The 24,998-nt window shown below is 43.4% G+C and overlaps 1 protein-coding gene across 1 annotated transcript; it reads left to right on the top strand.

Annotated features, from left to right (window-relative positions):
- The first annotated feature begins 1,704 nt into the window (after window positions 1-1,704).
- On the top strand, window positions 1,705-19,753 carry LOC106609013 (SLAM family member 8-like). Its single transcript, XM_082977528.1, has 10 exons — window positions 1,705-1,968; window positions 2,142-2,249; window positions 2,449-4,907; window positions 15,151-15,281; window positions 17,434-17,736; window positions 17,972-18,241; window positions 18,415-18,522; window positions 18,727-18,785; window positions 18,870-18,947; window positions 19,077-19,753. The coding sequence occupies exons 4-10, from the start codon at window positions 15,224-15,226 to the stop codon at window positions 19,107-19,109; spliced, it is 909 nt and encodes a 302-aa protein (XP_082833654.1). The 5' UTR covers window positions 1,705-1,968; window positions 2,142-2,249; window positions 2,449-4,907; window positions 15,151-15,223; the 3' UTR covers window positions 19,110-19,753.
- The last annotated feature ends 5,245 nt before the right edge of the window (window positions 19,754-24,998 follow it).

The raw sequence follows: 24,998 nt of genomic DNA, 5'->3' as shown, positions 1-24,998 counted from the left end.
GAGAATTTTTCCATCACCGCTACACCATTAAACTTGACCGAGAAGTTGGAGAGTTTTTCACTTTGTGTTTGGAACCAAACAGGATACATTTTGTCTTGCCTAAATGGATAACTACTTACTGACTTTAGTCAGTTGGCTGCTTAGTGTCGTTTCAACGGTCTCCTTATTCTAATGTGAAACCAAGAGGGTAGAATCATCCCCAAACAGGATCGATTGCATGTGCTTGCTTGCATGATAAAGTAAGGAAAACCGTCAGCTTTCTCTAACATCATTGTTGGTCTTTGCATGGTGTGTGTTGACTGTAGAATGCCTGGTCATCGGTGATAGGTTGGATATCTCGAAACGTTTGCTTTATTAATGTGTGATAACATCTACATAATACCTATATTCAGGAACATACCATGATGTGTGTATTCTGCAGTTTTGAATGAGTGCCAATGGTGTGGTTGGGTCAGCAGCTGTTGCAGTGCTTCTAGAACGCAACAGATCTTAAGACCCTGTGCCTAAAAACTGTCATTCATTAAATTTATGACGATATGGGACTGTATGAAATTATTTTTTCTATTACATAATATGATACATTGTCAGACTAGGATAACTGCAGTTATGTCTTAAATTCTTCAATGAACTGTAACTGTATTTTTTCATTACTGACATTTTTTGGTGTAAGGGTTTATAAAATATTACTTCAGACTGATACTATAATGTTGCCCATGCAGTATATGATGCATTTCTGGTGAATAATTACACATTAAACACAGTGGTATTTGTACTTGTGAGCTGAGGTGGGGTTATCAGATCTACCACCACTTCTCTTTTGCTGTCATCTCATCCTGTTCTACTGAATGTGGGGGAGGAGTGGACTTTAATGAAGTGAAAAAGCACCAACACACTCAGATACGTAAAGATATAAAGTGAAAATATGTAAAGTGCCACGTACAGCATAAATGAAACCTGGAAATGACCTATATGAATCCAATCCATTATAATCTATTATTGATTAGGTAGGACCTTGCATTGCAGTTTATTATTGTATAATTATTCATATAGGCACACTGTAACAAGTATTACAGTCACACTGTAGCAAGAGTGTAACAATGAGAAATTACATCACTTGCTACATCATACTACATGAATAATTACACAGTAATAAGATCAATGTAATATAGTGTGCAACCACTCATTGATGTCAGAATTGTTTTATTTTTTATTTTATTTACCCTTTATAACGTATGTATTTGTGTGTTTCAGGTTTAGGTGTTCCTCTGATCATCAACAAGAGAGTGGGGGACTCCGTGGAGCTGCTGGCAGGCTTAGAGAGGGGACATTTCAAATCCTTGGAGTGGAAGTATATGGGAAAGGATATTAAAGAATTAAACTCAGAAGTTGTATATTCACCTGGATCCCAGTTCGAGGGGAGACTAAAGATGAACACCAAAAACTTCAGTTTAACAGTCAAAGAACTGACACTGCAAGATTTTCTACTTACAGGAGGTCAGATTGGCAGTAAGACCATCACTCTGAAGGTCCACGGTAGGCTGTTATCACCATTTTTGCATCCTATTTTGATATCATTCTTATTTATATCCATAACCATAGCTGATGTTTACACTATAACACCGATTTTGTGGTTTTACACTGACCTGACTCACCATGCTTTGTTAAATACCCATCACATTTTCAAGTCGTTTTTCTCCTGGTGGTATGGCTATGGTAGGATTCATTTAGACATCAAGCTATTGGCCAACCACTCCTGTACGGTACGGCTGGTGTGCAACGTGTCCTGCTACTCCAACATGACCTACACCTGGGAGAGAGACAATGAGATCTACGGGGACGCCCAGCAGATTCACTTCTCTCTCTCACCAGTAGAGTTAAACATCAGTGTAAAGTGCAACGCCTCCAACCTAGTCAGTTGGAAAACTGCCTCTATGACAGTAAAGTGTAGTAATCACACAACCACCACAGGTACCTAGATAATATAATAATCCCTTCTATACACTTTTCAGTGTGCTTATACGCTTATGTGGTCAAACATAATATGTAACGCATGTGATTACATTGGATGTATATGATATAGAGCCATTTAGTCTTTATCATATTGTATAGTCTAATCATGTGTGTTGTACAATATGTGACAGGACTGGTGTGGTTTACCATCTACATCAGAGTATCAGTAGGAGGAGCTGTGGTGCTGATCCTCACTGTAGCAGTGGCAGTGTGCTACTGCAGGGGCCGAAGTAACACAGGTATGTACAGCTTAGGGGTCTCCACTACACTTAAAGTGACATTTCAGGTGGTTCTAGAAGTTTTCTTCAGCTGATTTTTTGGGGGATTTGCTAGAAATTAGAAAAAGTGTGAGACCCCTCATTAATTCCTTGGTATGTTTGTTGATATTCTGTATAAAATGTATCTGATGGGTTGATTTTTTGTTCTTATAAAACACAGAAGATCTAACTGACAACACAATATATGCTAATGTTATGGACAACACAAGAATTAGAGATGTAAGTATGCATTGCCATTATTATTTATCTGAATGTGTGGAATCTGTATGTGCAGTATTTTAAAGGGCTGTATTTTGATTCCAGACAAGATCAAACAGTCATATAAACCCAATATCCATCTATGAAACTGTCAATGATCTGGTTATCCCAGGTTTGAACAAGGTAAGATGTAAATGGTCATAATGGTAAAATGTCTGTGATTGAATGGAAGACTATGTAGTCTACTTTGAGAATAGTCACTACCTTTCTTGATGCTAAAACAGTTTCTTCTTGATTATCTGTCACATGTAGCCGCAGACTCTGTGTGACAAGATCACATTTGGACGCCCAGAAGCCCCCCAGTCTCCCTACCAGAAAGTACTTTGAGCTGAACAGGATGTGGTCATAGGCTGGGCCTTCCATAGATATGGCCTCTGCATGCTCTGCATCTTACACGTCTATATTCCGTAAATAGGCTGAGATGTTACTGTTGAATTTCATCACGACCTACACTATTTGCTTACATTTATTTCCTTCACCCTTTATTGATTCTCATATCTACAATATATCATAAAGCCTTACGCCTTTCTTTGAGGGCCTAGTTACAATTAGGAGATTCTGAAATGTGTAATAGGCAGTAGTAGGTGTTGTGATCAGACAAGCTCATATGTCAAATTTCTATTTTCTAGATTAAAGAAAATAATTGTACAAAATAGTATAACATTGATTAGTGAGGTTGATTTATGCCTGTGAGTAGAAAGTGTACTCTTTTTCATTAGGATTATGTGCTCGCCAGGCATTGATGAGGTTGTAATCAGAGAGTATATGATGGAGAGACTTCGTTACATGTGGATTGTAGTTGTTCTTATTTGATTTGTCCGCATGTCCAAAATGGCATTCATGTCTGTTCCAATAACCAGATGGAATTCAATTAATTCCAAAAAATATGCCGTTCACAGAATGAAAAATGTTTCTACCTTTTTGCATACGTTGAGTGCCTTGCTTTTAGAGTGAATTATAATTAACACTCATGACTGTATTTGTTTGCGACAGATTGTTGTATTGAATGGTTTTGAGTACTCTAGCCTTCACCAAGTGAGTACCTAAGTGAATATGTTGTCTTTAAAATTAAACTCATTATGACACACATTACATATATCTTAAAGCCTTTGAGGGCCTAGCTACACCCTAACACAGTGGTCTGAAACTCCTGGTTTACAGGCCACATCAAGCCTGCAAGTCACATTATGTTGACTTGCAAAGTGATGTTTATTTCCTATTGGAATCCAGACAGAGTTAGGATATCCAATAATTGGAGCTTTTATTCACACGCAACCTGCATTCAGAATGACTGTTAGGGTAGGGAAGATTGATTACTGAGACTAAATCATATTAAATCATATTAACTGGAACAGCCATAACAGTAAAGTGGGAAATAAGTCGAACTACTAACAGATTGGATTAGTTTGATTCGTTGATTAATCTTATGCTACACACACATAGATAACATGCATTTTTTCTAAAGTACATGCAAATTCACAGATATTGAAACAAAGCATTCTGAAAATCAACAAGCAAGAGATCATGCTGGAATAATAACGATGATAATGTTTGGTGTGGTTTTGAGTTATTTTGAGCAAACATTAATTTGTAATTTTACTCAACAAGCTTGTTCAAATACAACTGACTTCAAGCAGAGTTTGCTTACTAAAGACACTAACACTTTGGCTCAAATTCGTGTCCTTTTTAAGTCCACTCAACTTGCATAATAACACTAATTAAGCAATTGGTTAAGTTTGACTTTTTCCAGTGAACATTGTAGGAAATTTAAAGGCTAAGGAACTTCACATTAGGTCACCTGTTTGTCATAGTTTAGTGGTCATGGTTTACTCTCTTCAAATTTAGCAGAGTGGTTTTGTGAAGGAAGGCGCTGTGGGAACCTGTCAAATAGAGATATGGTTGTAGTCATGCAAAAACCTGTGAAAACCTAGTTGTTGGGCTGATGAGTACACATGAAAAGGTGTGCAGGGATTATGTCATTTACAGAGAGAACATTGACAATGTTATTTCAGCATACATATTGTATAGTTCACTTTTTAATTTCTCTTTTACATTCAATCTGTCACTGTGATCACTACATTGCTGGGTTATTACTTTGAACAGTTGACAGACCTACCTTGTTTGTGCTGTAGCTCAAGAACAGAATGTTGATTCCTTTTATAGTAAGATTAAGTTGTGTAGAGATGAACATGACATCAGATGCTATTTTTTTCTGTTTCTCTTTAAGCATCTGTACCTTTCGAATTCTGTCAAAGCCCCATTCGTGCAACAGGAAATGTAGGGGTCCCAAGGACACGCTGGTGTCGACAGTCACTTACCACCGGCTCAGAATGGAGCACACTTCACTTTATGTGCTACTCTGTGAGTATGATTAATGTATTTATCTGTATTTTGAATATTGTTAGCTAACTATTTCCTTGTATGTAGTATTCATTTATGTTGTATTAATTCTCATATGTCAAAAACATATAAAGTGATGATTCCCCACGTCACTGTATTTCTTTGAAATATAATTTCATTTAAGGACATATTCCTTTTACTGGCTGTATTGCTGAGTTGAAACGATGCATTTACATGTTGAACATTCCTATACACTTCTTATTATGTAAAGCAACACTTTCTAACAAAATCTCTATGCACCATATTGCTGTAAACCACATTTAGATTTGATTTCTACTGATATGAACCAATACAGAAGTGGTCCATGTCTGTATTATTATGATAACATAGAGAGAGGAAGGAATAAGAGGGCAGACCCAGTAGACTGAGGGGTTATGTTGTTGCTATGTGACCAATGGCCCCCTCCCAGTTGGGGGGAGTGAAGAGCTCCTCAGCAGAGTCTCACAACTCAATCGCTGGTTGAAAACAAAAAGATAGAATTTGGCCTGCTGAGGATTGACGGATTCCATTTTAGCTGGAGGGGTGCTTTCATCTTATCTATTAACATAGACAGTGCTCTAACTCCTCTAGCTTCACAATGAGATAGGGTGCAGGCCAGACAGCAAGCTGTTAGCCAGCCTGCCAGCTTAGTGAAGTCTGCCACTAGCACAGTCAGACAATGATGCTCAGCTATCCCCATTGAGACCGTGTCTGTGCCTCAATCTAGGTTGAGCAAAACTAAACATGGCAGTGTTCGCTTTAGCAATCTCACTGGAATAAAGACCTCCTCCATTCCTGTCATTATTGAAAGAGATTGTGATCTCACATTTCAAAATAGGGCTACTTAATGTTAGATTCCTCACTTCCAAGGTAGTCATAGTCAATGAACTAATCACTGATCATAATCTTGATGTGATTGGCCTGACTGAAACATGGTTCAAGCCTGATGAATTTACTGTGTTAAATGAGGCCTCTCCTCCTGGATACAATAGTGACCATATCCCCCGCGCATCCCGTAAAGGCAGAGGTGTTGCTAACATTTACGACTGCAAATTTCAATTAAAAAAAATAATAAGAACTGCATTTTTGTCTTTTGAGCTTCTGTCATTAAATCTATGGAACATACTCAATCCCTTTTTATATCTACTGTTTACAGGCCTCCTGGGCCGTATACAGCGTTCCTCACTGAGTTCCCTGAATTCCTATCGGACCTTGTAGTCATGGCAGATAATATTCAAATTTTTGGTGACTTTAATATTCACATGGAAAAGTCCACAGATCCACTCCAAAAGGCCTTCGGAGCCATCATCGACACAATGGGTTTTGTCCAACATGTCTCTGGACCTACTCATTGCCACAGTCATACCCTGGATCTAGTTTTGTCCTGTGGAATAAATATTGTGGGTCTAAATAATCCTGGATTATCGGACCACCATTTTATAACATTTGCAATCGCAACAAATAATCTGCTCAGACCCCAACCAAGGATCATCAAACGCTGTGCTATAAATTCTCTGACAACCACAAGATTCCTAGATGCCCTTCCAGACTCCCTCCACCTACCCAAGGACATCGGAATACAAATATCAGTTAACCACCTAACTGAGGATCTAAATTTAAACTTGTGTAATACCCTAGATGTAGTCGCATCGCTAAAAACAAAAATAAAATTGCTCCCTGGTGTCATAAGCTTCGTCTTCTGAGGAGTAAGAAATATCGGACCAATACGCAGCGTGGTAAGTGTCCATACTTATATTTTTATAAACGTGAACACTAAACAAAACAAGAACACGAACGACAGTCCTGTAAGGCTACACAGCTATACAAAGAAACAACCACCCACAAACACAAGAGAAAATAAACCAACTTAAATATGGCCTCCAATTAGAAGCAACAACAACCAGCTGCTTCTAATTGGAGGTCGTTACCAAAACTAACATAGAAATAGACAAACTAGAAAACCCACATAGAAATAGAAAACATAGAACATAAACCAAAAACCCCGAAACACACAAAACAAACACACCCCTGCCACGTCCTGACCAACTACAATAACAAAATGACCCCTTTACTGGTCAGGATGTGACACCTGGTATACAGAAAATACCCGAGCCCTGACGCAAGCTTCCAGAATATTGGAAAGGAAATGGCGCTCCACAAAACATCTTCCGACTAGCTTGGAAAGACAGTACCGTGCAATATCGAAGAGCCCTCACTACTGCTCGATCATCCTTTTTTTACAACCTAATTGATGTTTATAATTAATCCCCAAGTTGTCTATTGTCTGAATAATCGATAATATTTCAACCGGACAATAGCGCGCAAACCAACTCTACTTCATTCTACAGTCCACTTACAAAATGGTCTCATTCTTCCTAATTTTTCAGAAAACAAGCATGAAACAATGTCTAAAGACTGTTGACATTTGGTGGAAGCCACAGGAACTGCAATCTGGGTCCTAACCCATTGCATACTGTGTAGGCATTCAATTGAAAACTACACACATCAAAAATATCCCACTTCCTGGATGGATTTTCCTCAGGTTTTCGCCTGCCATATCAGTTCTGTTAAACTCAGACATTATTTTAACAGTTTTGGAAACTTTCGAGTGGATTCTATCCAAATCTACGAATTATATGCATATCCTAGCTTCTGGGCCTGAGTAACAGGCAGTTTACTTTGGGCACGCTTCTCATCCAGATGTCGAAATACCGCTCCCAAGACATAACAAGTTAAAAGCGTCATCTCATCGGTCACTCCACCTTCTCGGGAGCCCCGCTTACCTCCCCCGGAACGCTTCAATGGAGAGCCGAGCACCTGTCAGGCGTTTCTAGCTTAGCGTGCCCTCTTCTTCGAGCTTCAGCCCTTCTCCTTCCCCTCGGATTGCTCCAAGATAGCCTACCTCATTACGCTGATGTCCGGGAGGGCTCTCACCTGGGCCACCGCAGTATGGGAACAACAGCCGGCTGTATGCGTTAGTCTGGAGGGGTTCGTGGGAGAGGTGAAGAAGTGGTTTTTGATGCCCCGTTCTCTAGGAGAGAAGCTGCCCAGTAGCAAATCCAGCTTTGGCAGGACTCCCTTCAGTGTGGCAGACTATGTGTTGGATTTCTTCATGTTGGCAGCGGAGAGTGCTTGGAACCAGGAAGCGCTGTTCTATATGTTCCTGCACGGTGTCTCGGAGGAGGTCAAGGATGAGCTTGCTGCTCGGGAGTTACCTAAGGATCTCGATTCTCTCATCGCTTTGACCATCCGAGTCAGTGGGCAATTACGGGAATGACGGAGGGAGAGGAAATTCGATTTCACTCGCACGTCCAGGGATTCCACCGTATCTCAGAGTCATCCCGGAAGTCCCCGACGGTCCCGTTGCCGATAGAACCGAGGCTTCCCGACTTCCCTGGAGAGTCGCCAAAGTTAGCTGAGTCACCGCTTTCTGAGCCTATGCATCTAAGCAGAGCTGGGCGGTCGCCAGCGGAATGGCAATACAGGATCAACACTAAGAGTTGTCTGTATTGCGGGACACTTGGTCATTTTGTGTCTTCTTGTCCTTTAAAAAGACCAGGCTCACCGGTAGGGGCGAGTACTCCGGTGGGCCATATGGAGAACTTTTCAGCTTTCCTTGCTCGCACCCCTTTTCATGACATTCTGCTGTGGGGATATCAGTCTAAATCTCTCCGGGTCCTCATTGACTGGGGTCTATGAGAGCTTTTTGGACGCTACCCTGGCTTCCGAGCTGAACAGCCCCACTCAGCCTCTCTCCATTCCCATAGATGTTAGAGCGCTGGACGTGTGCTCCATTGGCCGGGTCACTCATATCACTCCCTGTGTCAGGGAATCACAGTGAGACTATTCAATTTCTGCTCAAGTCTCTCAGCTGGTCTACTGGTACCATCATGGGCTGGAACCGCGATGCCATGCCCATTGTCTGAAGTCAGCGCAACCTGCCCCGGGAAATCTTCCTGGGGCTTGGAAGGTCCCCCGGACCTCTCCGTCATTCCCGCGGAGTACCAGGACCTTAGGGAGGTGTTCAACAAGGCACGGGCCACTTCGCTCCCACCGCACTGACCATATGACTGTGGGATTGACCATATCCCTAGCAACCCTGCGCGCCGGGGGACGACTGTACTCGCTGTCGAGACCGGAGACCAAGGCTATGGAGACCTACATTGGGGACTACCTAGCTGCAGGTTTATCCATCCATTGTCTGGTCCCGCTGGCACAGGGTTCTTCTTTGTGGAGAAGAAGGACAAGACCCTGAGCCCGTGCATCGACTACTGGGGACTCAATGAAATAACGGTGAAGAACCGCTATCCGCTACCTCTCATCTCCTCGGACTTCGAGCCGCTCCAGGGGGCCACCATGTTTTCCGAGCTGGATCTACAGAACGCCTACCACCAAATGCGGATACAGGAAGGGGATGAGTGGAAGATCACCTTCAGCATGGCCAGTAGCCACTACGAGTATTTGGTCATGCCATTTGGCCTCACTAATGCCCCTGCTGTGTTCCAGGCTCTGGTAAATGATGTTCTCCGCGGCATGTTGAACCGGTTCGTCTTCGTTTACATTGATGACATCCTCGTCTTCTCCCACTCCCCCCAAGAACATGTGCTCCATGTCCGACAGGTTCTTCAACGCCCCCTGGAGAATCAGCTGTTAGCTGTTAAGGCATAGAAGTGTGAGTTGCATTGCTACACCATCCCCTTTCTGGGATACATCATCCCCGCTGGGAGTGTCTAGATGGATCCCGGGAAGGTGAGAGTGGTAGTAAATTGGCCCCAGCCTACATCCAGGGTGCAGATGCAAAGTTTCCTGGGGTTTACCAACTTATCGTCACCCTGGCTTCCCCCCTGTCAGCACTCACCTCTCCCAAGGTTCCATTCACGTGGTCCCCTGACACTTCACCACTCGTCCCATCTTGGTTCATGCTGACCCTTCCTGTCAGATCATGGTGGAGGCCGATGCTTCTGATGTAGGAGTGGGTGCGGTCCTGTCCCAGCGTTCTGCCCTGGACCTAAAGCTACATCTTTGCACCTTCTTCTCCCACCCCCTCAACGCCACAGAGAGAAATTACGATGTAGGGAATCGTGAGCTTCTCGCAGTAAAGATGGCTTTGGCGGAATTTAGGCACTGGCCTCAAGGGTCGGCTCATTCGTTCATTGGATGTACCGACTACAAAAATCAAATCAAACTTTATTTGCCACATGCGCCGAATACAACAAGTGTAGACTTTACCGTCAAATGCTTACTTACAAGCCCTTAACCAACTGTGCAGTTCAAGAAGAATATTTTTTTTCCAAGTAGGCTAAAATAAAAAGTATCACAATAAGAATAACAATAACGAGGCTATATACCGGGGTCACCGGAACCGAGTCAGTGTACAGGCTAGTTGAGGTAATCTGTACATGTAGGTGGGGGCAAAGTGACTATGCATAGGTAACAAACAAACGAGAAGCAGCAGTGTACAAGAGGGGGGGGGGGTGTCAATGTAAATTGTCCGGTTGCGATATTTGTGAATTGTTCATCAGTCTAATGGCTTGGAGGTAGAAGCTGTTGAGGAGCCTTTTGGTCCCAGACTTGGTGCTCCGGTACCACTTCCCATGTGATAGCAGAGATAACAGTCTATAACTTGGGTGACTGGTGTCTCTGACAATTTTATGGGCTTTCCTCTGACACCGCCTATTACATAGGTCCTGGATGGCAGGAAGCTTGGCACCAGTGATGTACTGGGCCGTTCACACTACCCTCTGTAGCACCTTACGGTCAGATGCCGAGCAGTTGCCATACCAGGCAGTGATGCAACAGGTCAGGATGCTCTCGATGGTGCAGCTGTAGAACCTTTTGAGGATCTGGGGACCCATGCCAAATCTTTTCAGTCTCCTGAGGGGGGAAAGCTTTTGTCGTGCCCTCTTCACGACTGTCTTGGTATGTTTGGACCATGATAGTTCATTGGTGATGTGGACACCAAGGAACTTGAAACTCTCGATCCACTACAGCCCCGTCGATGTTAATGGGGGGCCTGATCGGCCCGCTTTTTCCTGTATTCCATGATCATCTCATTTGTCTTGATCACGTTGAGGAAGAGGTTGTTGTCCTGGCACCACAACGCCAGTTCTCTGACCTCCAGCCTATAGGCCTTGTCATTGTTGTCGGTGATCAGGCCTACCACTGTTGTGTCGTCAGCAAACTTAATGATGGTTTTGGAGTCGTGTTTGCCCACACAGTCATGGGTGAACAGGGAATACAGGATGGAACTAAGTACACACCCCTGAGGGGCCCCAGTGTTAAGGATCAGCGTGGCAGACGTGTTGGTGCCTTCTCTTACCACCTGGTGGCGGCCCGTCAGGAAGTCCAGGATCCAGTTGCAGATGGAGGTGGTTAGTCCCAGAATCCTTAGCTTAGTGATGAGCTTCGTGGGCACTATGGTGTTGAACGCTGAGCTCTTAGTCGATGAACAGCATTCTCACATAGGTGTTCCTTTTGTCCAGGTGAGAAAGGGTAGTGTGGAGTGCGATTGAGATTGCGTCATCTGTTGGGGCGGTATGCGAATTGGAGTGGGTCTAGGGTGTCCGGGAGGATGCTGTTGATGTGAGCCATGACCAGCATTTCAAGGCACTTCATGGCTACCAATGAGAGTGCTATGGGGCGGTTATTTAGGCATGTTACCTTCGCTTCTTTGGGCACAGGGACTATGGTGGTCTGCTTGAAACATGTAGGTATTACAGACTCAGACAGGGAGAGGTTGGAAATGTCAGTGAAGACACCTTACAGTTGGTCCACGCATGCTTTGAGTACACGTCCTGGAAACCCGTCTGGCCCAGCGGCTTTGTGAATGTTGACCTGTTTAAAGGTTTTGTTCACATCGGCTACTTAGAGCGTTATCACAGTAATCCCGAACAGCTGGTGCTCTCATGCATGCTTCAACGCTCGTTGCGAGCATAAAAGGCATTTAGCTCATCTATTAGGCTTGCGTCAATGGGCAGCTCGCATCTGGGTTTCCCTTGGTAGTCCGTAATAGTTTTCAAGCCCTGCCACATCCGACAAGCGTCAGAGCCGGTGTAGTAGGATTCAATCTTAATCCTTTATTGACTCTTTGCTTGTTTGATGGTTCATCTGAGGGCGTAATGGGATTTCTTATAAGCATCCGGATTCGTCTCCCGCTACTTAAAAGCTGTAGCCTTAGCCTTTAGCTCAATACGGATGTTGCCTATAATCCATGGCTTCCTGTTGGGATATGTACGTACAGTCACTGTGGGGATGACGTCATCGATGCACTTATTGATGAAGCCAATGACTGAGGTGATGTATTCCTCAATGCCATTGGATGAATCCCGGAACATTTTCCAGTCTGTGCTAGCAGAACAATCCTGTAGCATCCGCATCATCTGACCACTTCTGTATTGAGCGAGTCACTGGTACTTCCTGCTTTAGTTTTTGCTTGTAAGCAGGAATCAGGAGGATGTAATTGTGGTCAGATTTGCCAAATGGAGGGTGGGGGAGAGCTTTGTGCAGCTCTGTGTGTGGAGTAAAGGTGGTCTAGGATTTTTTTCCCTGGTTGCACATGTGACATGCTGGTAAAAATTTGGTAAAACTGATTTAAGTTTGCCTGCATTAAAGTCCCCGGCCACTAGGAGCGCTGCTTCTGGGTGGGTGAGCATTTTCTTCTTTTGCTTATGGCCTTGAGTTGGTTGAGAGCGGTCTTAGTGCCAGCTTCGCTTTGTGGTGGTAAATAGACGTCTACAAATAATACAAATGAGAACTCTCTTGGTAGATAGTGTGGTCGACAGCTAATCATAAGGTACTCTTCCTCAGGCGAGCAATACCTTGAGATTTCTTTAATATTCGACATCACGCACCAGCTGTTATTGACAAATAACACACTCACCCACCCCTCATCTTACCAGAGGTAGCATCTCTGTTCTGCTGGTGCATGGAAAATCCCGCCAGCTCTATATTGTCCGTTTCTTCGTTCAGCCACGTCTCGGTGAAACATAAGATGTTACAGTTTTTAATGTCCCATTGGTAGCATAATCTTCATAGTTGGTAATCAATTTTAATGCACGTTAGCAAGAAGATTGGAGGGCATTGGGAGTTTATTTGCTCGCCTACGGAGTCTCAGAAGGATCCCCGATCTGTGTCCCTTTTCCGGCGTCTTCACGCAAAAGGTGTGGATCTGGGCCTGTTCCAGTGAAGCAGGATATCCTTCTCATCGGACTCGTTAAAGGAAAAAGTTTCTTCCAGTCCGCGGTGAGTAATCACTTTTCTGATGTCCAGAAGTTATTTTCGGTCATAAGAGGCGGTAGCAGCAAAATTGTGCACAATAAGTTAAAAAAGAAGTTACACAAAAAGCAAGAAAAGTAACAAAATTGCACAATTGGTTGGGAGAATGTAAAATGTCAGCCATGTTCTTCGGCGCCATCTGTAATTGCCTTTTAAACTTGGAGTATCTCCGCACCACGAAACGCCTCAACTCCAGGCAAGCTAGATGGGCCCTGCTGTTCACACGGTTCAACTTCTCCATCTCATATTGGCCGGGATCCAAGAATGTCAGGCCGGATGCGCTGTCTCACCGCTATAGCCCCACGGCTATTAACTCGGAGACCGAGACCATCCTTCCCAACTCATGCCTGGCGATGTCACTCAGCTGATGTATAAGGAAGCATGTCCGGGAGGCGCAGAGTTCCCATCCGGGGGGAGGGGTCAAGATAACCGGATGTTTGTGCCTGACTCATCCAGACTGGCCTGCCACCCGTGCTCCCGTTGAACCCTGGCTTTTGTTCGACAACGCTTCTGGTGGTCTACCATGGTCCCTGACATCTCTGCATTCGTTGCCGCTTGCACGCTTTATGCACAAAACAAGACTCCTTGACAAGCTCCGGCTGGTCTCCTCCAACATCTTCCTGTCCCTCACCGTCCCTGGTCACATCTCCCTGGACTTGGTCACGGGTATTCCCCCATCTGATGGCAACACTGCCATCCTGACTGTGGTGGATCGTTTTTCCAAAGCCGCCCACTTCATTCCTCTCCCCAAACTACCCTCTGCCAAAGAGACAGACCAGCTCCTGGTGCAGCATGTCTTCCGGATCCATGGACTACCAGTCGGCATGGTCTCGGCATGGTGAAATGAAGATGCATCTTATCTGTAGCTCCAGCAATTGTATCTGCTTTGTATTGTGTATTGAATTGTTTTGTTGTAAATGTATTAAATGAGCAAAGTTCCCTGAGCAAAGTTCAAAAGCCGTACCCCATCAGCTGAAGACCCATTGAGATTTTCAGAATGACTTTTGGGGGAAGAGTGTGCCTGGAAAGAACAGTTCTTCTCAGTTTTATGATGTCATATACTCTGCAGGAGTTCTGAGGAGCTAGTAACATACGTACGAATGACTGCCAGTTCTCCCATATTGCTTCCTCATCCTACAGACAGGTCATAACGATTAATGGCATTAGTGGTGTATGACTCTGACTGCTATTTTCAGTGTCCCACATGGTCTGGAAGGTCACTGTTCCAGTTAGGGGGTTTCTGTGTCTGTGTTTATGTCTATGTGGTTAGACAGACAGCTGGCAGCCAGGTCATTGTCACTGCTCCTGAGAAACAGTCACAGGAAGTGGCATCACCAAGAGATGTTATCTGAAACATAGAAGGGGGGCCTCTATCAGTAACCTGGGACCCATTACCTTCCGAAAATGTCCCTCAGTCACACTGACATATGAGCATGCAGAAGAAGTCATGCAAACACTTCTGCAGGCATATGAAGCCAAGATGAAACTGCACGGACAGTGTTATAACATTTTTGCCCTCTCTCGCTCTCTCTAACCCTCTCTCTCTCTCCCCCGCTCTCTTTCTTTCTTTCTCTCTCTGTCTGTCTCAATCTCACTCTCTGTCTCACTCTCTCTTCCCCCAAGCTGTCTATCTCCCTCCTTTCTCTTTCTCTGCAACATTGAGTGGTCTGCTCATAAAGTAACAAAGCTACCGGTATCTGTGAAACACCATGACCATTAACCACACAACCAGCAGCAGCTAGGAAACACATGCTCCAAAACCACCATCATCAGACTGATCAACACAGTGACAGACCCCAAACACAAACACGCCTCATTTTCTAACTCTCAAGCTGAGTGAAGGGGTAGAATGTGACTTCTTTTTCAGCTAACATACAGGAATTATTTTATAGAACAGCAGCCCTCATCAAAAGGAAGTCTCTGCTCTATCTTCTCTGTGTGTTTTGGATAGTCAACTGCTAGCCATCAGTGACAGTGAAAGACAAGGACATACAGCCAGAGGAAATAGTCATCACCTTAAAGAGATGTCCTGCTTCTCAAAACAGGGAATACTACTTCTCCTTCTCTCCAACCTCCACTATGGTAAGTTCTGTAACTATTTTTATTCATTTGAACATTTTAAACACAGTAGAACCATCAACGAGGATGACACAAACAAGTTTAAAAACGTATCCCCATTGTGGTCCTCTTGAATATACAATAAAACAAAAATACAGTGTACACAAGATAACATGAAAACAAAATACATCTCAAATACATCTCATCAATAGGGAGGAAAAATAGATTACCAAGTAACGTTCATTGAAACAATTATACTTGCACAGTTTTAAAGCATTTTGCACATAAACCATTTCTTAAGATTTATCTTAAAACTCCCTAGTGTATTGATAGATTTTATATGGTTTGGTACACCATTCCATTCCTCTGCACCAGCGATAAGGAAAGAGCTTTTTCCAGCCATGCTCCTATAGAGCAGCGGTCTCATATTGGCAACACTGGCTCTGGTGTGATGGCTATGAGAGTCTCTAATGAAATTAAAATAACCAGACAGGTATCACTTCAAAAACCATCAACAGTTTAATCTGCACCACCACCAGATCGTCTGGAAACTGGCACTTTAGTTTGTTTTGGGCCGCTGGAAGTTTGTCCTTCAGATTTTTTGTTAAGCCACTGAATCATGAGATACAAGCATAGTCATAGTGGCCCTGTATCAGAGATGTTGCCAGGGTCCTCATAGTCTCTCTATCCAGGAACTTTGTCCTGGAGTGAACATTCCTAATGGCCTTCAGAGCCACAAGTTCGCATGTCATGTGTTGGTCCAGTTCACATCCCAATGTATCTAACAGAGCATTTTTCCTTCACCGCTACACTATTAAACTTGGCCGAGAAGTTGGAGAGTTTTTCACTTTGCGTTTGGAACCAAACAGGACACATTCTGTCTTGCCTAAATGGATAAACACTTACTGACTTTAGTCAGTTGGCTGCTTAGGGTCTTTTCAACAGTCTCCTTATTCTAATGTGAAACGAAGAGGGAAGAATCATCCCCAAACAGGATCTATTGCATGTGCTTGCTTGCATGATAAAGTAAGGAAAACTGTCAGCTTTCTCTAACTTCCTTGTTGGTTTTTACGTGGTGTGTGTTGCCTGTAAGAATGCCTAGTCATCAGTGATTGGTTGGATATCTCGAAACGTTTGCTTTATTACTGTTTGATAACACCCACATAATACCTATAGTCAGGAACATATCATGATGTATGTGTGGCTCAGTTGGTAGAGCATGGTGTTTGCAACACCAGAGTTGTGGGTTCGACTCCCACGGGGGACCAGTACGGGAAAAAAATGTCTGAAATGTATGCACTCACTAAGTCGCTCTGGATGAGAGCGTCTGTTAAATGACGTAAATGTATTCTGCAGTTTTGAATGAGTGCCAATGGTGTGGTTGGGTCAGCAGCTGTTGCAGTACTTCTAGAACCCAACAGATCTTAAGACCCTGTGCCTAATGGCTGTCATTCATTAAACTTAAGGCGATATGGGACTGTATCAAATTACTGTTTCTATTACATAATATGATACATTGCCAGACTAGGATAACTGCAGTTACGTCTTTAATACATCAATGAACTGTAACTGTATTTTTTTTCTTAATTCATGATTGACATTTTTTGGTGCAAGGGTTTATAAAACAATACTTCAGACTGATATGTAATTATAATGTTGTCAATGCAGTATATGATGCATTTCTGGTGAATAATTAAACATTAAACACAGTGGGAGTTGTACTTATGTGCTGAGGAGGGCTTATCAGATCCACCCCACTTCTCTTTTCCTGTCATCTCATCCTGTTCTACTGAATGTGGGGGAGGAGGGGACTTTAATGAAGTGAAAATAGGACCCACACACTCAGATACATATAGCTATAAAGTGAAAATATGCAAAGTTCCACATACAGCATAAATTAAATCTGGAAATGCGCTATATAAATCCAATCCATTATAATCTATTATTGATTAGGTAGGACTTTGCATTGTAGTGTATTATTGTGTAAATATTCATGTAGGCACACTGTAACAAGTATTACAGTCACATTGTAACAAGTATTAGAGTGTAACAATGAGTAATTACATCACTTGCTACATCGTACTTAAATGAATAATTACACAGTAATGAGATCATTGTAATATAGTGTGCAACCATTGACTGATGTCAGAATAACGTGTGTATTTGTGTGTTTCAGGTTTAGGTGTTCATCTGATCATCAACAAGAGAGTGGGGGACTCTGTGGAGCTGCTGGCAGGCTTAGAGAGGGGACATTTCAAATCCTTGGAGTGGAAGTATATGGGAAAGGATATTGCAGAATTCAACTCAGAAGTTGTATATTCACCTGGATCCCAGTTTGAGGGGAGACTAAAGATGAACACCAAAAACTTCAGTTTAACAGTCAGAGAACTGACACTGCAAGACTCAGGGGATTTTCTACTGACAGGCGAAGAGGACAAAGGTCAGATTGACAGTAAGACCATCACTCTGAAGGTCCACGGTAGGCTGTTATCACCATTTTTGCATCCTATTTTGATATCATTCTTATTTATATCCATAACCCTGATGATCTTTAAACTATAACACAGGTATTGTGGTTTTATACTGACCTTACTCACCATGCTTTGTTAAATATCCATCACATGTTCAAGTCATCTTTCTCCTGGTGGTATGGCTATGGTAGGGTTAATTTAGAAGACTCATTACGAGTCTCTGTCTCTCTCCTGGTTGGTCAGAGCCTATATCCAAGGTGGCGATCCAGACAGACATCAAGCTATTGGCCAACCACTCCTGTACGGTACGGCTGGTGTGCAACGTGTCCTGCTACTCCAACATTACCTATACCTGGGAGAGAGACAATGAGATCTACGGGGACGCCCAGCAGATTCACTTCTCTCTCTCACCAGCAGAGGGAGACATCAGTGTAAAGTGCAACGCCTCCAACCTAGTCAGTTGGAAAACTGCCTCTGCAACAGTAAAGTGTAGTAATGACACAACCACCCCAGGTACCTAGATATCATAATAATCCCTTCCACACACTTGTCAGTGTGCTTATACGATAATGTTGTCAAATATAATATGTAATGCATGTGCTCACATTGGATGTATATGATATAGAGCCATTTAGTCTTTATCATATTGTATAGTCTAATCATGTGTGTTGTACAATATGTGACAGGACTGGTGTGGTTTACCATCTACATCGGAGTAACAGTGGGAGGAACTGTGGTGCTGATCCTCACTGTAGCAGTGGCAGTGTGCTACTGCAGGGGCCGAAGTAACACAGGTATGTACAGCTTAGGGGCCTCCACTATACTTAAAATGACATTTCAGGTGGTTCTAGAAGTATTCTTCAGCTGATATGATTTTGGGGGGGATTTGCTAGAAATTAGAAAAAGAGTGAGACCCCTCCTTAATTCCTGGGTATGTTTGTTGATATCCTGTATAAAATGTTTCTGATTGGTTGATATTTTGTTCTTATAAAACACAGAAGATCTAACTGACAACACAATATATGCTGATGTTATGGACAACACAAGAAGTAGCGATGTAAGTATGCATTGCCATTATTATTTATCTGAATGTGTTAAAGCTGTATGTACTGTATTGTAATGGGCTGTATTTTGATTCCAGACAAGATCAAACAGTCATGTAAATCCAATATCCATCTATGAAACTGTCAATGATCTAGTTATCCCAAGATTGAACAAGGTAAGATATAAATGATCATAATGGTAAAATGCCTGTGATTGAATGGAAGACTATGTAGTCTACTTTGAGAAGAGTCACTACCTTTCTTGATGCTGAAACAGTTTCTTCTTGATTATCTGTCACATGTAGCCGCAGACTCTGTATGACAAGATCACATTTTGACGCCCAGAAGGCACCCTCCTCTCCCTACCAGAAAGAACTGTGAGCTGAACAGGATGTGGTCATGAGCTGGGCCTTCCATAGATATAAAACCCTCTGTATCCTCTGCATCTTACATGTGTACATTCTGTAGATAGGCCTAGATGTTGCTCTAATTTTCATCACGACCTGCTCTATTTGCTTTCTTTTTCATGATTGTAATCTTCTCCCTTTATTAATTCTCATATCTACAGTATATCATAAGGCCTTATGCCTATCTTTGAAGGCCTACTTACAATTAGGAGATTCTGAAATGTGTCACTGGCAGTAGTAGGTGTTGTGATCAGACAAACTACTATGTATCTTTCTTGATTAAAGAAAACAGTTGTAGATAATAGTATGACATTGATTAGTGAGGTTGATTTATGCCTGTGAATAGAAAGTGTACTATTTTGCATCAGGATTATGTGCTCGCCAGGCATTGATGAGGTTGTAATCAGAGAGTATATGATGGAGAGCCTTTGTTACATGTGGATTGTAGTTGTTCTTATTTGATTTGTCCGCATGTCCAAAATGGCATTCATGTCTGTCCCAATAACCAGATGGAATTCAATTAATTCCAAAAAATATGCCGTTCACAGAATAAAAAATGTTTCTACCTTTTTGCATACGTTGAGTGCCTTGCTTTTAGAATGAATTATAATTAACACTCATGACTGTATTTGTTTGCGACAGAGACATGATTGTTGTATTGAATGGTTTTGAGTACTCTAGCCTTCACCAAGTGAGCACCTAAGTGAATATGTTGTCTTTAAAATTAAACTCATTATGACACACATTACATATATCTTAAAGCCTTTGAGGGCCTAGTTACACCCTAACACAGTGGTCTGAAACTCCTGGTTTACAGGCCACATCAAGCCGCAAGTCACATTATGTTGGCTTGCAAAGTGATGTTTATTTCCTATTGGAATCCAGACAGAGTTAGGATATCCAACAATTGGAACGTTTAATCACACGCAACCTGCATTCAGAATGACTTTTGGGGTAGGGAAGATTGATTACTGAGACTGCCTAAATCATATTAACTGGAACAGCCATAACAGTAATGTGTGAAATAAGTCAAACTACTAACAGATTGGATTGTTTGATTGGTTGATTAATCTTAAGCTACACAAGCATAGATAATATACATTTTTTCTAAAGTACATGCAAATTCACAGGTATTGAAACAAACCATTCTGAAAATCAACCTGCAAGAGATCATGCTGGAATAATGATAATGATGATGATTGGTGTGGTTTTTAGTTATTTTGAGCAAACATTCATTTGTAATTTTACTCAACAAGTTTGTTCAAATACAACTGACTTCAAGCAGTTTGCTTATTAAAGACACTAACACATTGGCTCAAATTCTCGTCCTTTTAAAGTCCACTCAACTTGCATAATAACACTAATTAAGTAATTGGTTAAGTTTGACTTTTTCCAGTGCACAGTGTATGAAATGAAAGGCTGAGGAACTTAACATTAGGTCACTTGTTTGTCATAGTTTAGTGGTCATGGTTTGCTCTCTTTATATTTAGCAGTGTGGGTTTGTCAAGGAAGGCGCTGTGTGATGCTGATCAGAGAGAGCTAAATAGAGAAATGGTTGTAATCATATGCAAAAACCTGTGAAAACCTAGTTGCTGGGCCGATGAGTACACATGAAAAGTTATGTCCATTTCAGAGAGAAGAATGACAATGTTCTTGCAGCATACATTTTCTGTAGTTCACTTATTCATTTCTCTTTCACATTCAATCTATCACTGTGATCACTACATTCCTGGGTTATTACTTTGAACAGTTGACAGACTGTAACTCAAGAACATCTACATGCAGTTGACCTCCAAATAGCTACAACATAAACCAAATGATAAACATGCCATGACGTCAAACCTTTGACACCTCTCCTAGTGACATTAAAGATTGGACTGAAAATGTAAACATGACCAGGTATGGTAAATGCAATATTGACTTCACTTTTTGCACAAATATGTTATTATTCACATACTATAGTTTTCTCTTCCTCCCAAAGAAAGACCACAGTGTTGATGTGTTAATTCCTTTCACAGTAAGAGGAAGTTGTGTAGAGATGAACATGACAATAGATGCTATTTTTTTCTGTTTCGCTTTAAGCATCTGTACCTTTCTAATTTAGTCAAAACCCCATTCGTGTCACAGCTGCAGGAACTGCAGGAACTGTAGGAACTGCAGGAACTGATTGACTCCGCTGTCCTGGCGTCGTGAGGGAGCTTGTTCCACCATTGGGGTGCCAGAGCAGTGAACAGTTTTGACTGGGCTGAGCGGGAACTGTGCTTCCGCAGAGGTAGGGAGGCGAGCAGGCCAGAGGTGGATGAACGCAGTGCCCTTCTTTGGGTGTAGGGACTGATCAGAGCCTGAAGGTACGGAGGTGCCGTTCCCCTCACAGCTCCGTAGGCAAGCACCATGGTCTTGTAGCAGATGCGAGCTTCAACTGGAAGCCAGTGGAGTGTGCGGAGGAGCGGGGTGACGTGAGAGAACTTGGGAAGGTTGAACACCAGACGGGCTGCGGCGTTCTGGATGAGTTGTAGGGGTTTAATGGCACAGGCAGGGAGCCCCGCCAACAGCGAGTTGCAGTAATCCAGACCAGGAGATGACAAGTGCCTGGATTAGGACATGAGCCGCTTCCTGTGTAAGGCAGGGTTGTACTCTGCGAATGTTGTAGTGCATGAACCTACAGGATCGGGTCACCGCCTTGATGTTAGCGGAGAACGACAGGGTGTTGTCCAGGGTCACGCCAAGGCTCTTAGCACTCTGGGAGGAGGACACAATGGAGTTGTCAACCATGATGGCGAGATCATGGAACGGGCAGTCCTTCCCCGAGAGGAAGAGCAGCTCCGTCTTGCTGAGGTTCATTTTGAGGTGGTGATCCGTCATCCACACTGATATGTCTGCCAGACATGCAGAGATGCGATTCGACACCTGGTTATCAGAAGGGGGAAAGGAGAAGATGAATTGTGTGTCATCTGCGTTGCAATGATAGGAGAGACCATGTGAGGATATGACAGAGCCAAGTGACTTGGTGTATAGCGAGAATAGGAGAGGGCCTAGAACTGAGCCCTGGGGGACACCAGTGGTGAGCGCACGTGGTGCGGAGACGGATTCTCGCCACGCCACCTGGTAGGAGCGACCTGTCAGGTAGGACACAATCCAAGAGTGAGCCGTGCCGGAGATGCCCAACTCGGAGAGGGTGGTGAGGAGGATCTGATGGTTCACAGTATCAAAGGCAGCAGATAGGTCTAGAAGGATGAGAGCAGAGGAGAGAGAGTTAGCTTTAGCAGTGCAGAGAGCCTCCGTGACACAGAGAAGAGCAGTCTCAGTTGAATGACCAGTCTTGAAACCTGACTGATTTGGATCAAGAAGGTCATTCTGAGAGAGATAGCAAGAGAGCTGGCCAAGGACGGCACACTCAAGGGTTTTGGAGAGAAAAGAAAGAAGGTATACTGGTCTGTAGTTGTTGACATCGGAGGGATCGAGTGTAGTTTTTTGAGAAAGGGTGCAACTCTCGCTTTCTTGAAGACGGAAGGGATGTAGCCAGCGGTCAAGGATGAGTTGATGAGCGAGGTGAGGTAAGGGAGAAGGTCTCCGGAAATGGTCTGGGGAAGAGAGGAGGGGATAGGGTCAAGCGGGCAGGTTGTTGGGTGGCCGGCCGTCACAAGTCGCAAGATTTCATCTGTAGAGAGAGGGGCGAAAGAGGTCAAGGCATAGGGTAGGGCAATGTGAGCAGGACCAGCGGTGTCATTTGACTTAACAAACGAGGATCGGATGTCGTCAACATTCTTCTCAAAATGGTTGACGAAGTCATCCGCAGAGAGGGAGGAGGGGGGGGGAGGGGGAGGAGGATTCAGGAGGGAGGAGAAGGTGGCAAAGAGCTTCCTAGGGTTAGAGGCAGATGCTTGGAATTTAGAGTGGTAGAAAGTGGCTTTAGCAGCAGAAACAGAGGAAGAAAATGTGGAGAGGAGGGAGTGAAAAGATGCCAGGTCCGCCGGGAGGCTAGTTTTCCTCCATTTCCGCTCGGCTGCCTGGAGCCCTGTTCTGTGAGCTCGCAATGAGTCGTCAAGCCACAGAGCAGGAGGGGAGGACCGAGCCGGCTGGGAGGATAGGGGACATAGAGAGTCAAAGGATGCAGAAAGGGAGGAGAGGAGGGTTGAGGAGGCAGAATCAGGATGATTGGTTGGAGAAGGATTGAGCAGAGGGAAAAGATGATAGGATGGAAGAGGAGAGAGTAGCAGGAGAGAGAGAGCGAAGGTTGAGATGGCGCAATACCATCTGAGTAGGGGCAGAGTGAGTAGTGTTGGAGGAGAGCGAGAGGGAAAAGGATACAAGGTAGTGGTTGGAGACTTGGAGGGGAGTTGCAGTGAGATTAGTAGAAGAACAGCATCTAGTAAAGATGAGGTCAAGCGTATTGCCTGCCTTGTGAGTAGGGGGGGACGGTGAGAGGGTGAGGTCAAAAGAGGAGAGGAGTGGAAAGAAGGAGGCAGAGAGAAATGAGTCAAAGGTAGACGTAGAGAGGTTAAAGTCACCCAGAATTGTGAGGGGTGAGCCATCCTCAGGAAAGGAACTTATCAAGGCGTCAAACTCATTGATGAACTCTCCAAGGGAACCTGGAGGGCGATAAATGATAAGGATATTAAGCTTGAATGGGCTTAAGTGACTGTGACAGCATGGAATTCAAAGGAGGAGATAGACAGATGGGTCAGGGGAGAAAGAGAGAATGTCCACTTGGGAGAGATGAGGATTCCAGTGCCACCACCCCGCTGACCAGATGCTCTCGGGGTATGCGAGAACACGTGGTCAGACGAGGAGAGAGCAGTAGGAGTAGCAGTGTATGATTAATGTATTTATCTGTATTTTGAATATTGCTAGCTAACTATTTCCTTTATTGGAAGAGAAAATGTTTCAACCATAGAATATGAAGTATGTCACATATGCACAATAAATGTGGCAACAGATGACAACGTTGTTTGGTTACACTGTGTTTACCGACTACAGAGAAATGGAGATGTTGGTCAATGCAGCTTTTAATCAGGCTATAGCATGAGCCTGAGAGACAGGAATCCATTTTTTATTTAACTAGGCAAGTCAGTTGCAAACAAATTGTCATTTACAATGACGGCCTACCCCGACCAAACCATAATCCGGACGACGCTGGGCCAATTGTGCACCGCCCAATGGGACTCCCAATAACGGCCTGTTGTGATACAGCCTGGAATCGATCTAGAAAAAAGAAACGCACACCTATAAAGGCGAGGTGCTGGCTAGCGGAGTAGAAAACTAGAAAATAAGGGAGAGCTCAGATGCAAAAATTTAATAACCTAATAACCAACGTATCGACAGCAAAGCTGTCTTCATCAGGGTATCAGCACAAACACTGCGAGATGAGTCATTTATATAGTGTCAGAAGACACACAGGTGTTTGTAATCATGGCCAAGTGTGGCCTAATATCATTGGTTAACTCAAATATTTAAAAAATGGCATACAAAGAACATACAAAAGACAAACAAATGGATAGCATACGATCATAGCATTTGTAGTCTAAAATGTATCTAACAAACAATTACAATGGCAAAATCACAATAATCACAAGAATGGCTTCAGATCAAAGTCTATGTTGAGACCGAAGGGAGCAAGGGTCTTTAAATTAAAGATCCAGGCAGCATCTCGTTTTAACAATAAATTATCAAGGTCACCCCCTCTCCTCGGGAGGGTGACATGTTCGATGCCAATATAACGCAGAGACGAAATCGAATGGTTTGCTTCCAAAAAGTGGGCCGCAACTGGGTAAGTCAAGTTTTTGCACCTAATGGTGCTACGATGCTCTGAGATACGTACTT

Source organism: Salmo salar, chromosome 07, assembly GCF_965601325.2.
Source record: "Salmo salar chromosome 07, fSalSal1, whole genome shotgun sequence".
Taxonomy (NCBI): domain Eukaryota; kingdom Metazoa; phylum Chordata; class Actinopteri; order Salmoniformes; family Salmonidae; genus Salmo; species Salmo salar.
This window is presented reverse-complemented; position numbering and strand designations above follow the sequence as displayed.

Bases quoted from the DNA above. Each gene is read 5' to 3' on its own strand.
- LOC106609013 (XM_082977528.1), top strand. From the start codon at position 15,224: ATGTCCTGCTTCTCAAAACAGGGAATACTACTTCTCCTTCTCTCCAAC. The intron at 15,282-17,433 runs GTAAGTTCTGTA...TGTGTGTTTCAG, and splicing joins TCTCTCCAACCTCCACTATG to GTTTAGGTGTTCATCTGATC. The intron at 17,737-17,971 runs GTAGGCTGTTAT...CTGGTTGGTCAG, and splicing joins CATCACTCTGAAGGTCCACG to AGCCTATATCCAAGGTGGCG.